This window comes from Dasypus novemcinctus, chromosome X (genome assembly GCF_030445035.2).
Source record: "Dasypus novemcinctus isolate mDasNov1 chromosome X, mDasNov1.1.hap2, whole genome shotgun sequence".
Taxonomy (NCBI): Eukaryota; Metazoa; Chordata; class Mammalia; order Cingulata; family Dasypodidae; genus Dasypus; species Dasypus novemcinctus.
The window spans coordinates 36,856,194-36,871,231 of record NC_080704.1 but is presented as its reverse complement, the minus strand read 5'-3'; the positions used below and the strand labels follow the sequence as shown (position 1 = coordinate 36,871,231).

Sequence of the window (15,038 nt, the reverse complement as noted above, 5' to 3'; positions counted from 1 at the left end):
CTGCTTAAAGCAGATACCATGAAATGGATTGGCTTTAGACAATGGAAATTTATTAGCTTACTCTTTGAGGCCTTGAGAATGTCCCAATCAAGGCACCATAAAGGCAATGCTTTCTTCCCAAAGACCAGCAGCTGGTGACCCTTGGGTCCTCTATCACATGGCAATGCACATGATGGTGTCTGCTGGTCACCCCCTTCTCTTCCAGGTTTTGTTGCTTTCCATTTCTTGCTTCCATGGCTTTCTCTCAGTATTCTTACAGTTTATAAAGGACTCTAGTAAGAGACTTAAGAACCATCCTGAATGAGGTGGGTCCTACCTTAACCAAAGTAGCCTCATCAAAAGGTCCTACTTACAATGGGACCAAACCCACATGGATGCATTATATTTAAGAGCATGTCATTTTGGGGTACACACAGCTTCAAACCACAACACCCTAGAAGATAGAGTAATGGCTTTACATTACTAAGTACATTTACATTACAATGTAAATAGTATATGTACTATTTATATTATAATGTACAATCATATATTAACTAAATGTATGATTTTCAAAAATCACTTAATCTCTTGGGTTCTCCATTTTTTCAGTTTGGAAATAAAAGTATTGAGTTTGTTTTTAGTGTTACTTCCAGTTCTTGTTTTAATTGATTTCAATTTTTTTCATAAGTTTTTTTTATATGAGGCATTTCAGAAAAGGGCCAGTAACATTGAATACCAAAGAACAGGATGCAGGCTCTAGATGGCCAAGTCTAAAGAGGAAGCCAAGAAGAAGGGTACCAGAAGGGAAGCAGAAAGGGAATGGTAGGGAAACCAATATGTGTGGATGAATTAAGTCAAGTACTAGGAAAGCTTGGGATTCTGAATAGACCCTTCATTAAGATTAGACAGGCTATTCAGGATCTTCATACTCTGATAATTACCTGAAATATTTTACACTTTGCTCTGGAAGATATAAAGTGAATTGAGTGGAAGATATTTGACTAATATTCTAAAAACTTGAATAGCTTGTCCATTACTTGAAAATATGTCATGTCTGATGAGTATGAAATTGCTTTGAAGAAAATAATTTGAAACAGCAAAAAGCAACAGAATAGCATGTAGGTTGATTATATATTGTATTGCATCCAAGACTTATTCATGTAAGTGCAAAAAGAGAAACAGAAAGAACTGATTTAATGGCTCAGAGAGTGAGGGGGATTTCTACCTCTATTTTAACTGTTCAGATTCACTTCAGGATAGATTTATATATATAATTATAAATTTAATAATTATAAATAAATAATTAAATAATAAATAATTAATATAAATAAATAAATAATAAATATAAATAAATAATATAAATAAATAAAAATTATATATATATAATTAAAACAAAAACATAGCTAGAAGATAGGCTGACAACTGATAATACTCTTGTTACTTGGAAATAATTGTAGTAGGAAGAAAATGATTTAACAGTATCAAACAATCTAAAAAGGAGTTGCATTTATTTAAATTTGAAACCCATATTTTCTTAAAAGTACACACTAAAAAGGGAGTAATTTTTTGTGTGTTTGTTTAGTCTTGCCATGACGCTTCATAAATTGGAAGAAAAGAAATGTTTTCTTTAGGTAACTGAGTTCAAGCTAAAGCCTTATTTAAGTAGTCGTTGTTTTACTTTGCAGTGTTCCTTCCCAAGCATTGTAAATGAATGAAAATAAGGCCACTTCTCTTTCTGACAACAAAATATAGCAGTGACCCTGAAGTATTCAAAAAAGCATCTCCACCCTACTGTATTACCACCCTTCTCACCTAATACAGTTCTTAGGTTATTTAGTTTAGTGCAGATGAACATCACATCCTTGAGTCATTCCTGGTTTTGTTTAGTTCTTTTGTTAAGACATGCTTACAGATGGCAGAAATAAAAGGAAAGATACAGGTTATGTTGCTGGGAACAGATTTGCTTAGGTCAGAGGCCTTTCTCTCCTTTTCTCTGTGTCTCTCTGATGCTCTCTCTCTCTCTCTCTCTTTCTCTCTCTTTCTCTCTCTCTTCTCTCTCTTTCTTTCTTTTCTTTCTCCCCCCACCCCTCGCTGCTTGCTTGCTGTCTGCGCTCTGTGTCCTTTCACTGCGCATTCTTCTGTGTCTGCTTGTCTCCCTTTGTTGTGTCATCTTGCTGTGCCAGTTCTCTGCGGGAGTGGGCCATCAGCTCTCCACGGGCACAGGCCAGCTTGCCCTCACAAGGAGGCCCTGGGAAGCGAACCCAGGGCCTCCCATATGGTAGACGGGAGCCCCATCGGTTGAGCCTCATCTGCTTCCCTCTGACTCTTTTGTCTCTATTTCTCATTCTCTCTGTCTCAATTGGAAGGCTAGATATAAATGTTTGCAAATCTTGCAAATCCATCATGAATATTAAAGATGTGCTTCTGTATATCCTGTGACAAGATCCTTTGCTATCTTTATTTCAACAGCTTTTGTTACGAGGCAGGGTAGAAATTCAACCACTGTGAAAGGCCATGAAAATAAGTCATTTTTATTGCATCTGGCAATTAGGCAAGATAAAGCTATCAATTCTATATTGGAGGTTACTATTAAATCTAGGCAAACAGTTATCTCTGGGTAACTGTGAAAAGTTCAGTTTGCTGCAAAATTTGGAAGAGAATATTTATGCCTTCATAACTATTGCTTTTGGTGAGAGAATTTAGAGGTCTGCTTTGGGTTTGAGGCACTTGAGATATTTTTCTGTGGAAATTGAATGAATTGAACCCTCATTCCCATTGTGAAGAAACATATCAAATATAATTCTGACTGGTCATCTCCATCCTAAGAGAGGGAGTTTATTGGTGAAGTGACAAGGAAAGAAAGGATTTCGCATAATGGAGTGGCAATACTAATGAGCAATATGAAGGCATGGTTATACTCTTGAGGGGTTAAAACCTGAAATAAGCTTGAACTTTCATTACCAGGACATAATTTTGTGATTTTGGAGGATGTTTACATCAAAAAGAAAATATTTGACTATGAGATATTTTATCTCATGGAACAGTTAGACTGGAATGGAGTTTAAAGCTTTAGCTTATTAACTAGGTTGCAATTCTTTGCAGTTTAGACTTTTGTCATAGCTACATAGGCTTATTGTCAGCATCGACGGAGTCCTTACCATGCACGTCTTTAGAATTTGCAAATATGAATGAAGCATGTGTAGTGTATCCTGACTTCAGTGAAGGTCCTATATTAAATGCTGATGTATAAACTACAGATATATAAAAATATAATGCATAGACTATAGTTAACAACAGTATTGCAATGGTTTTGAAGCTAAAGCAAATAAGGTAGTATATTAATGTTATGATAAAAAAGAATATGCAGTTTGGTTTTGTGAAATATGAATATAATTAAGCATTGTTTTTTTATTCATTTTTTTTCATTAATGAGACCTTGACTATGTCATTTAACTAATCTGTGTTCATCTGTGTGTCATTCTAAACACTGAAAGAACAATTGAGTTTGCTGTTAGGATTGCATGAGATAAAAAATCCCTGGAGAGGGAAGCAGACTTGGCCCAATGGATAGGGCGTCCGTCTACCACATGGGAGGTCCGCAGTTCAAACCCCGGTCCTCCTTGACCCGTGTGGAGCTGGCCCACGCATAGCGCTGATGCGCGCAAGGAGTTCCGTGCCACGCAAGGGTGTCCCCCACGTAGGGGAGCCCCACGCTCAAGGAATGTGCCCCGTAAGGAGAGCTACCCAGCATGAAAGAAAGTGCAGCCTGCCCAAGAATGGCGCTGCACACATGGAGAGCTGACACAATAAGATGATGCAACAAAAAGAAACACAGATTCCGGGTACTGTTGATAAGGATAGAAGCGGTCACAGAAGAACACACAGCAAATGGACATAGAGAGCAAACAACTGGGGGGGGGGGGGCGGGGGGAAGGGGAGAGAAATAAATAAAAAATAAATCTTTAAACAAAAATCCCTGGACAGACCATTTTAGGAGTAATTGTTCCATAACTTGTTGAGCTGCCTTTTGTCTGTTATTTTAATTTTTTTGAATTTGAAATAAAGTTTGAATTGAAAAATTCTGATTAATACAAATTAAATAACCTCTTAGAAGCTCAATCACCTCTCTTATAACTTGAAGCTAAGTTAATCTCAAATATTTGGGTTGCCATCATTGTGAAATATACTCATCTGGTGACCTTTAAAATGATCTAGATGTTCATGTAAAAGGGAACGGTTAGGTGTAATCCTGCCAAATGATCTGACATTTCATTTCTTTCCATTGCATTCTATTCCATTTCACTGAACAAATATTTATTAAAGCACAATGGGTGTTGTGAAGAATACAGAAACTAAGCACATAGGGAATCTTCCTCAAAAAGCCTACTTTCTAGTACGTCACATAAAGACAGAATAGAGACGACCATCATACAAGGTAGAAGAGGACAAATGGCATGAGTAGGATAAAACCAGGAAATTGTCTTAGCAAAGGAAATGAGGTGGAAAAAAGTCAGGTATGTCACTCACCTTGGTTAGCTACAATATACCAGAACTATGCTCTGTACTGGAAAATGAAAGCCTGATCATGGAGAGTACTGAACACATGATTCAGTCATTTAGATTTAGTCTATTGGTAACCAGGAACCATACTTGTCCCAGAAATTAAATTGAAGAGAGCAGCAATTTAGGAAAAGTTATCTTACTTTTTAGGAATTTATATCTTTTTTGATAAATTAGAGCACAGAGAAAACAGAAGGCCTGAAGACATGTAAAGGGGCATACTGCAGAAAGAATATAGAGCCTGAATGAAGGCAGTAGCAATGAATATTGTGAAGAGGTGTAAGGAGCATTTTGGAGATCAGTAGCAGAACCAATAGGACTGGATTTAGGGAATGAATATAGAGCTTCAAATAGTAGATTCTGAGACTGGGTACTTTGGGAGGCCAGGGTTGGAATTAAGAAAATTGACAAAACTAATTAAAGTAATGATAACAATGATAACAGTACCCATGTTCTTATTTTAACAAATAATTCCAGCTAACAGATTACTAATTAGTTCATTAGAAGTGATGAGTACTGATTCATTACCATTGCTCGAAATGCCATAGCCTGGTTTTATAATACTGCAGTGTTTGTATTAAAATATACCTGCCCCAAAATAGAATAGAATAGAATAGAATAGAATAGAATAGAATAGAATAGAATAGAATAGAATAGAATAGAGTAAAGTAGAGTAGAGTAGAGTAGAGTAGAGTAGAGTAGAGTAGAGTAGAGTAGAGTAGAGTAGAATAACAGCCAAAGATACCTTTATCTTAGAGACACCAATTTTTTTAATATACCCAGATAAGCCTGAGAATGCCATAGAATCAAATAGTGTTTTTAATGACTAGCAATCTCTCTCTTATTTTTAGCAAGATTAAAATGAGGTGTTATTAGTTACTACTCTGCAATTCCATTTTATTTCCTATCTTTTTGCCCCATAAGTGCTTAATGAATGTTTGATGATTATGGCAGTAAAGACAAATGGTATAATCAGGAAAAATTGCTATACTAGAACCAGAAAGTCAGATGACTTCTCTGTTCCTATAATGCTTAGCAGAGCACTTAGCAAATAATTGGTGCTCAGTAAATGTTTTTGGGAGCAGATACTTTACATAATTCTATTTCCATTCCTCACAATGGTTTCATCATTGCTACTTTTCTCCCAGGGGCACGAAAGTCAGACAGTTTAAATAAACAGAAAAAAGGTTCTGGGTAGGGGGAGAAAAACAGCTTATGAAGGTGAAGAGGAAACATATCTGTGAAGTAGCTTCCATGTAGCTACTATTTCCAGTGCCCTCTACCTACCTCTGACTTTTCTTCTTCCTTCCTTCTGTCCCTATTTTATTCCCTTATTCAAATATCTTCATAGTTATAAATTTGGCACCTTTTTAACCATCACAGTAGATGCCAACCAACGGTGTCATATTTAGATGTGTCCTTAGCAAATAAGCTTGTGTGTCCTTGGTTTTAAATTCATATTTAGGACTCTAGTCTAGTGAATTAGGTTGAATTTCATATAAATTGTAAGAACTCTGCACTCCTGGCCTCAACCTAGAATAAATCAGGTCTCAGACATTTTAAAGTGAGCTTCTACCCTCACATAGGACTCACCCAGAACAACTAACAAGGAGGTGAGGATGGACAACCACAACACCAAGGAAATGAGTCTTCAACTGCAAGCAAGGGAGTCCCATTCATCAGCCATATGGGATTGAAGCCTTCTCCATTAGTGGAGCAGTGGGCATCACCATTCCAGAATCCTCAAGATTGGGGAATATAATGTGGACTAGAGTGGAATTACTGGTATTCTACTACAGATTTACTGTGATTCTAGCAATGGAAGAAATTATATCATTGATGTGGAGACAGTGGCCACTGAAGGTACTGAAGCCAGGAAGAGGGAAAAAGAGGTGTAATATGGGGCCATTTTCAGGACTTGGAATTGTTCTGAATAACATTGCAATGACAGATACAGGCTACTATATATCCCTCCATGACCTACAGAACTGAGTGGGAGAGACTGTAAACTTCAATGTAAACTATAATCCATGCTTAGCTGCAATGCTCCAAAATGTGTTCATCAATTGTTAATGAATGTACCACACTAATGAAAGAAGTTGGTAATGTGGGAAAAAGTAGGAGGTGTGGGGAGTGGGGCATATGGGAATCCCTTATATTTTTTTATGTAACATTTTATGTAATCTAAGTATCTTTTAAAAATAAATATATATTGAAAACAAAAGAAAATAGGCTTATGATGAGAATGGAAAAAATGTCTAAGCAGAGGGATGATCAGTAGAACCAAATCTCACACCTCCATATTATTAGCATACAACTTCTGTGTTGTGCCTGAAACCTTACACATGAACCTCTTCTTTCAATAATCCTGTTCTCTCCTTTTATAATAATTATTGTCAGGCTAAAGCCATTTTGTCATTCTTTATTAGATTTTCTTGGTGTTCATTTTAATCTAATTTCTGATTTCAACTGTATAACTACATAAAGGATCTATGGATGGATGCATGCATGCCTGTTTGTATTGTATGGGGGAGAGGAAATGCATGACAATTGAAAGCAATTAGTCTTCAGGGTCTGTTTATTTATTTATTTATTTATTTTTGCTGCATGACATATCTCTGGCCGTACAAAATTTTCAGCAATGTATGAGACAAATAGATCAGGTAATTTGTTTGCTGATGCTAATCTCCTTTAAATGATTTGGAAGTTCAAATAATATTTAAAGGTTTAAATTCATTATATATTTCTCTAGACCGTAAAACTTTCCTGTAACTTTACTTTTCCCAGATTTCAAAAACCACATTCTCTTTGTTTTTTATGGTATCTATTAGAAGATGGTGTTTGCAGAATGTATTTGATAAGGATGAATTAAGTGAATGTTAGTTTCTTGTAGTTTGTTTTGAAGTTCTTTATCTGAATGTACCTAACTTTTGGTTTTCTGAACTAACTAGCTGTTAATATTTATTGAGACAGGTGAGGTGCTAAGTAATTATTCCTTATTTGGTCTTCAGAGCTATCTAAAGAAATAGGTACTATTATCTCAGTTTTTCAGATTAGGAAGTTGAGGCTTGGTATGAATGAATAACCTTCTTAAGTTCACTAATCTGGTTAGTGATGGATCCAGGAATCAAGCCCAAGAAATCTAACTTCAGATACCACACCCTTGACCACCATATTACTGTTTCCTCATAAACATGCAAGAATTTTTGGTCTATCTATAGTCCATATTATGCCCTTTCCCCCCTTATATTCTGAAAGATGTAGGGGTACATTAATTGTCTAATCTGATTTTAAAGCAAATTATATTTATTGAGTCCACTTCCTGTGACTGGGAAGCACTTAGTACTTTTATCATCTTTCAAATTCCTCTAATTGAAATAGTCTTTAGTTCCCCCCCCCCCACCCACCCAACCCTTTTGTAGTTTAGGAGTTGGCAGGATAGAAAAATATTAATTTTTAACAAAAAGTTTAAAAAATGGGTTCTGATATAGTTAAAGACTAAGAAAACTATGCAATCACATTTAAGTATGTGGATATAAAAATAAAAGCTCTTCTAGTAGAGCCTATAGGGAAAGCGTATTTAAAATATTCAGTAAATTTACAACAACATTACATACCATCAATAGATCCTCATGGGGAACTAGACAATACTGTGATCAGCCAGGCTTAACAAAGTGGAAATTGCACTGAAAATAAAATTGGAAGTCATTTCCATTTCATTTCATTCAAGACAGCAGGGGATAAAGAGCCTAGCCTCGTGTAGAGGTGATGGAAAGAAGGAAATTAAAGTGGGCCATAGGAGAAAAGCAGAAGAGGAGGATAAATTGTCTACCTCCTCATCATTTCCTAAGAAATCTTAAAACTTTCTGATTTGGCCTTGATGCTTTTATTTGAGATATAAAATCAATTTGATTCAGCTAAATTAAAAACACTGTGAACTCTGTAATCTCTGTAAACTTCAAATTTTTATTAAACATCTTTCTAATTGTATTAGTTTAAAGTGATTTGGTAGAGGGCAGTACAAGTCCTTAGAATCTAGGAATACACTAATCCAAATTAATGTCAATATTTTTGTAGCAGAAAAAGGCCTTTGATTCCATGAAGCCTGGCCCCCTCATTTTACCAAGTGGTTAAAAGATTTCACAAACCCAGAACAAACCCTTGCTCTCACGATCTTCCTTTTCTTTTTCTTTCAATAGTAATTGAGGGAGAATTTGCAGAGTATCTTCCACTTGTCCCCCAGATCCACTCTTTTCCAATCTTTGGTTCTAAAAAGCTGACTTTGGGCTGCATCCGTGAGCTTGGACTGCTGATTGGATGTGACCAAAAGGAGCATCTGCTGGAGATTGGCGGGTGAGAGGAGACTGGAATTAGGACATTTATTCCCTTAACACCCCTCTTCCAAGTCACTGAAAGTTATCTGTGTCTTTCTACTAAAGGCATGGGCCCTGTCACGTGATCCTCTCCTTACAACTACTTTCTGGGTTCTGGAAAGGTTTGCTCCCCTCATACATTCTGGCAACTGCTTCTGCCATTGCAAGACTCCAGGTGACGTTTATTAATATCTATAAACTCTGCCTCCATTTTCATTCATGGTCCCTTTGTTAAACTCTTGAGAGTACCATGTATTTCCTGACTGATTCTGATTGATACCAAAGTACTATCTATCCATAGCACTATTTCTCCATTTACACACGAGCACCTGTTCTCTTTAAATAGTACGTACTCTATGAACTACAGTAGACTACTGTTCAGGCATCTATTCCCCAGGAAAAATAAAATCAGCTAGGAAACTGGATCTGAAGAAAGAATAATGATCTCTCTAGGAATGTACGTGCAGGGACTATTTGTGTGGTCTTGCTGTCCCCTACCCCTTGGACCTGCCACTCAAAGTCAGGATTAAATGTTTAATTTTCATTACAATCCCATGAGGTCAATATGATTATGATCCTATTTTAGGAATCTGATGCGAGAGAGTTTAGGAATTTGACCAGGGTCGCACAGTAAATGGTAGAGCCAAGGAAGGTTCAAACCCAGGCAGGCAGACTGCAGAACCCGAGCTCTGTGTTGTTTCTAGATTTGTGTGTGTATGTGTGTAGGACCTGGAAGTGCTGCACCTGTTGACAGTTTCCTAATGGTTAATCATTGAAGTGGAACGAACACGCACACACACATACGCACATACACACACTCTTACATGGGTAATCACTACTCTTTCCTGTCCCTTGTAGCTGATTATATTCAGGGGCCAAGGGAAACATCATAAACCCTCCCACAGAACTTACAGGAGACCTGTTTGTGTGCATTGTTAAAATCTATTCTGCTCCTTTTCTGTTAATTGATCCTTTTACTCTACAGACATTGAATCAAAAAGTATTCACTATCCTTTCATATTTCCATGTCTTAATTTTCCAAGCATTATTTCATACGTATGCTAAAATCAGGTAAAATATCATAGGTCTGGAGTAATATGAAGAGGCTTGTTCTCCAGTGATTTACACCACTGTAAACCAACTTGGCATGGCTCAGAGTAATGAGAATTCGGTACTACTGATAGCATTTAGAGGAAGTAGAAGAAAAGTCCTATTTGGATCCTAAAATTGTGAATATGTACAGGGGAGTAACAAATTTGGTTAGGTTCTTTAACTAGAGAATTATTTAGAGGAAATAGAATTATTCACAGAGGTATAACAAAATCGAATTTTGTCAGATCTAAGCCTTTTTTAATGTTAAATTTCACTGCTGGCATTTTATCTTGTCAAAGGGAAAAAGATTGCTATTTGACATTAGAGAACAAACATTGCTGACATTTGTATCTATTTCATAATGGTATGGAAAATTAATTAGGAGCATGGCAGATTTTTTAAAATCTGATGTTTCAAATGCCTTACCTTAATGAAACTACTGGCAATAAGTATATTCATAGATTACCTATGTATTACTTATAATTAATATATAAACGTCTGATAAAATGTATTTTAACAATAATATAAGACTTTAGTTTGAAGATATTTTCTTCTGATAGGCAAAGTTTTAAGTGTATTTCTCTGGGGATACATCTATATTTGGAAATAACGTGACTCACATTTGCTACTTCTAAGCTTGAAGTGATTTGAATGAACCCCGGACATAGGGTACTTTATAATATTTTTGTTTTTTTCTGCCATTCAGAGGTTTAGCTAATATTGTGATCTCCTTAATGTTTCAGAGTTGAGTTATGAGAAAATAGGAAATCTGATTCCAGTTTTGCTGTAGCTTCTGTCTTGCAGCTATTGAGTATGCTCAGTATAAGAGGTCAGTTTAACCTTCTTTATCCCTGATTATGGCTGAAAGAAGAGATGTAATTAATAAAAATCATAGAAGAGAAAAGGAGATACTGAGCATAACATTAAAATCGAAAACAGCTGATGCTAATCAACCTCAGTGCTATGCAGGCTAAGATTTTCAGCTACTGCGGAGATCCTTTCCATTATTTATTTCCTTCTATTCACTATAAATACAGGTAGTTCTTATGTTTGATTTTAAAATTATCAACTTACAACTAAATTTAGTGATACTTTGTGTGAGCACTTCTGCAAAAACATAGAATGTAAAACTTGAATAAGTATGGCAAGATGACTCTGATTATAGATCAAGTAGAGAAGTAAAACAAAATCAGAAATCTAAATACTGGAGAAAATCCATAGTACATTTAATTATTGATGCTTTAGAAAGACTCAGTCTAAGTTGAGAAGCAGCATTTCCTGGGTCAAAAAATGATTTCTCAGATTCCTTCATGAAATTATATTAAACTTATAACAATAATTTACATGTAAAACGTGAACATTATGGCATTATTTCCTTGTAGTTTTTAACATATGTGGTTAGATATATTTTCATATTGGAGTGATAGGTAAAAAGAATTGGCTAAACTCAAGAAACCAATTTATGATATATTGGCCACCAAATTATTATTTTAAAATATTCCTGACTGACACATTTAAAATATTCTCAGTCCTGGCTTATATAACCTAGATAATACAGACTAAACATGATTGTCATGGACAGCTGTGAATGTTAATGTTTCCATTTTTGGCCTGGTGGCAGAGTTTTATTAACCAGAGTAAGTTCTGGAATGTCAAAGGTGTGATAGTCATTATAGGTTCTACACACAAAAGAGATGCATAGTCATTTCATTCTAAATTGTTTCACTTGAAAATGTAGAGAAAGGAACTTAAAAAGAAGAGGTTTTGCAGTGCTCTAAAATGTTTAGAGTTGAAAAAATAAAAGTCCTATGATAAAAATGCTCATGTGTTTGTGATTGTGTTGTAACCATCCTAATAAGATCCTCTATACCTGCCATAGGGTTTGAATAATAATTAAGAGCTTGTCTGATGGGTGCCAAGCACCACTGTCTTGCAATTAGGGACTGCAGGTTTTCCAGAAAGTCACAGGCTTTCTGGAAATGTCCCAATCCTGCTTCTCCATTATGGGTCAAGTCAAAAAGTTCCAAGAAGCGACCTTTATGACTCATATCTTTGCATAGCCATACATGGAAACCCAATAATGATTAGTATAGCAGAGGAGGATCTCTTGGACCTGGAGCTCCCAGACTGGGTGCTTCGATTCTAGAACAACCTCTTTGGTTTACCTATCTTCTATTTACCCTCTATTTACAAATCTGCTTTCCTTTTCTGTTTACCTCTGTTTATCTTTCCATGCTTTGTAAAAGATCAGAAGTGCTGTTTTGTGACCACCTCTTTAAACTGGAGAAAATGGTGACTTTTTTAGGGTCACACTTGTTTTAAGTTAAAAAGCTAGGATTTGAACTTTGCTGTTTTCATACCAGCCAGGGTTCAGCTGAGGAAAAGTGGTTATATTCTACAGAAGTTACAGTAATTGCACAATTTCTTCTCCTAGATTGTAATCTTCATGTAATCAGGAAGGACCAAACTCATCTGTGAACATTGCCCCCCCCCCCCCCCCCGATATGGCACCTTTCATTTGACGAATGTTTATTGATTTAGTTGCTGGAAATATGTAGAGAAGAACAGGCAATGTCTCTGCTCTAGTGGATCTCCTATTCCAATAAGAAGAAACAAAACACAAGTGACATATAAGAAAATATTGAGTAGTGATAGTGCTATGATTTTTCAAAAATATGGTAGATATAGAGAATAACAAAAGAGAAACTTCAGAGGGAGAAACATGCTCATGAAAAGCCTCTCTGGAGAGGTGATACTTAAACTGAGTCCTGAATAATAATAATAAGAGATTATTTAATGATCTAGTGGAAGAACAATTCAGGCAGATGGAAGAGCTTCACACATTTGTGGAAAAGGGAGAAGGTAAGTGAAACATAATGTAGGAGGACAAGAATGGTATGCAGTCAGATTGGGGAGGTCAGCAGTTGCTAGATCATATAAGTATTTCAGGTAAGGAATTTAGATTGTCCTTCTTAATGAGATGAGAATCTATTGGCTTTCACACAGAGGAATGAAATCTGATTTATAGTTGGAGCAAAGGAGAAGGAACCAGCAAAGGAGATAAATAGCAGCCGATATTGAGATGGGAGTATAATCAGAAGAGGGTGCTATATGAAGGTCAAGGGAAGAATTTCAAGAGAAGGAAGGTATAGTTAGTAATTGGAATGTCAAGTAAGTTGATATGAAGACATGATTATTGACTTTGGGAACTTAAAGGTTGATGGTAACTTTTACAAGAGATGTTTCAATGGGATGGTGGACAAAAGGAGTATTAGAGTAAGAAAGTGGAAACAGTAACTGTAGAAAACAAAATATTTTTCAATGAAGAGGAGAATGCTCAGGCAGTAGCTGGAGGTATTTAATGGGCCAGAAAAGTTTGTTTTGTTGTGTATGGCGATTAACTTCATTAGAGAAGGAGAGATTTTAGATGCCAAAGGTAATTGCAGAGGAAATTGCAGCAAGAAAGTCCTTGAGAAGATTAGAAGGGGTGAGAAAAGTAAAACATCCCACTGTACCTGTCTCATCATAAGCTCTCTATTTGCTTTAGTTCAGTTTACAATAGACACGTGTGAATTTTGCTGAGCATCATAGCAGAAAAATTGCTTCGAATGGTTCTAGTTTATTAAAAATGGCATTGCCAAAGACACAGCAGAAATAAATCACACACATTTAGGAAGAAATGTTTTCAGTGTACAGATCGAGAGACTATTCTTTTAATTTCTTTTCCTTAAAATATTATCTTTCAGGTGCTTCAAGAAGACCTAGAACAGGAACAAGTCAGGGTCAATTCTCTCACTCACATGGTCGTGGTGGTTGATGAAACTAGTGGAGATCATGCAGCTGCCGCTTTGGAAGAACAACTTAAGGTAATTGTCAGATTACTTTCTTTAATAAACGAAATATGCCTTTCAAAACACAAAGGTACAATTCCAAAAAAATTTATAAAAATTAGGATGCAATTTTTATATTAGAAACATTAAGAATGCAACATATTTATTAAAACTAATTCAAGTTATTTCCCATTTGTGCATATCTTCCTTTCATTAACTGTTCACTGTTCACACTAGCTTCTGGGCCTTTGGGGAAATATGCAAATACAAATACTTTTTTTATTATAGTTGCATCACCTGTTTTAGAGAACTGATCTGAGGAATATCATTTCTACCCTCTTCAAACCTAGAGTCTAAGGGGATAAAGGCAAAACACACCAAAAAAAAAAGTCATATCGATTAAATAACTAGAAATTGAATGCCTTCAGTATTATTATTCCTGGAAGCATTCAATAATAGTCTTTAGGAGGGTGTGGCCGGATGTTTAAATCATGGAAAGCAGGTTGGAATAAACACTGGGCCTTTCAAGCCCAACCTAAGCTCTAGTGATTGTGCCCTTGGGAACACAAATGATAATGTAAATATTTTCATATTTTAGCCTTTTCTTCCAAGATGGGAAAAATAAAGTTTTACTGTAAAAAATAAAACAATTTCAGCAAGACATACATACACATACCAAAACTGAAGTATTGAGGGCAACACACAGCCGTTTATTATTTTGAACACTTATGCATTCATTCACATATATGCACAAGTACAGATTATATTTGAGGCATTCATTGTGCACACCAAATGCCTACCTATCCTCTGTTATGATTAGGGTAGAACAAAATCTGATATGTCTAAGGATTCAAACAATGTGGGTTTAAATGGCTTTATCAGGCAAAGTTTGTTCTAACAATAGTTTACCCTACCTTACCTATAACTCGATTTCTTAAAGCCTTATTTCTGTTTTCTCCACTTTTAGTGTTGGAAATATGTTGGTTTTTGGTTATTCCAATGAAGTGTCATTTCTGCACATTACTGATTTAGACTGCCAATCTTCAACAATGTTCTTGCTCTCCATCATTAAATGACAAAGAGAAAACTCAAACTATTAGTACAGTCTGGACACTGCTGCAGCTCAGCATTTAACATATGCTGTCGACCCCTGTTAATTGCTAATGTTTCAATGAAATTGCAGGGAATACAGATTTAAAAGGAT

General features: G+C 35.9%; 1 protein-coding gene across 3 annotated transcripts in view; it reads left to right on the top strand.

Annotated features, from left to right (window-relative positions):
- DMD (dystrophin) overlaps nt 1-15,038 on the top strand; it is a 2,676,723-nt gene that overhangs the window by 1,084,100 nt on the left and 1,577,585 nt on the right. For all 3 annotated transcript variants that reach the window (XM_058291720.2, XM_023592525.3, XM_058291721.2), the window contains one exon: nt 13,751-13,870. In XM_058291720.2, coding sequence (XP_058147703.1) covers nt 13,751-13,870 — 120 coding nt within the window. The remainder of the gene's footprint in view (nt 1-13,750; nt 13,871-15,038) is intronic.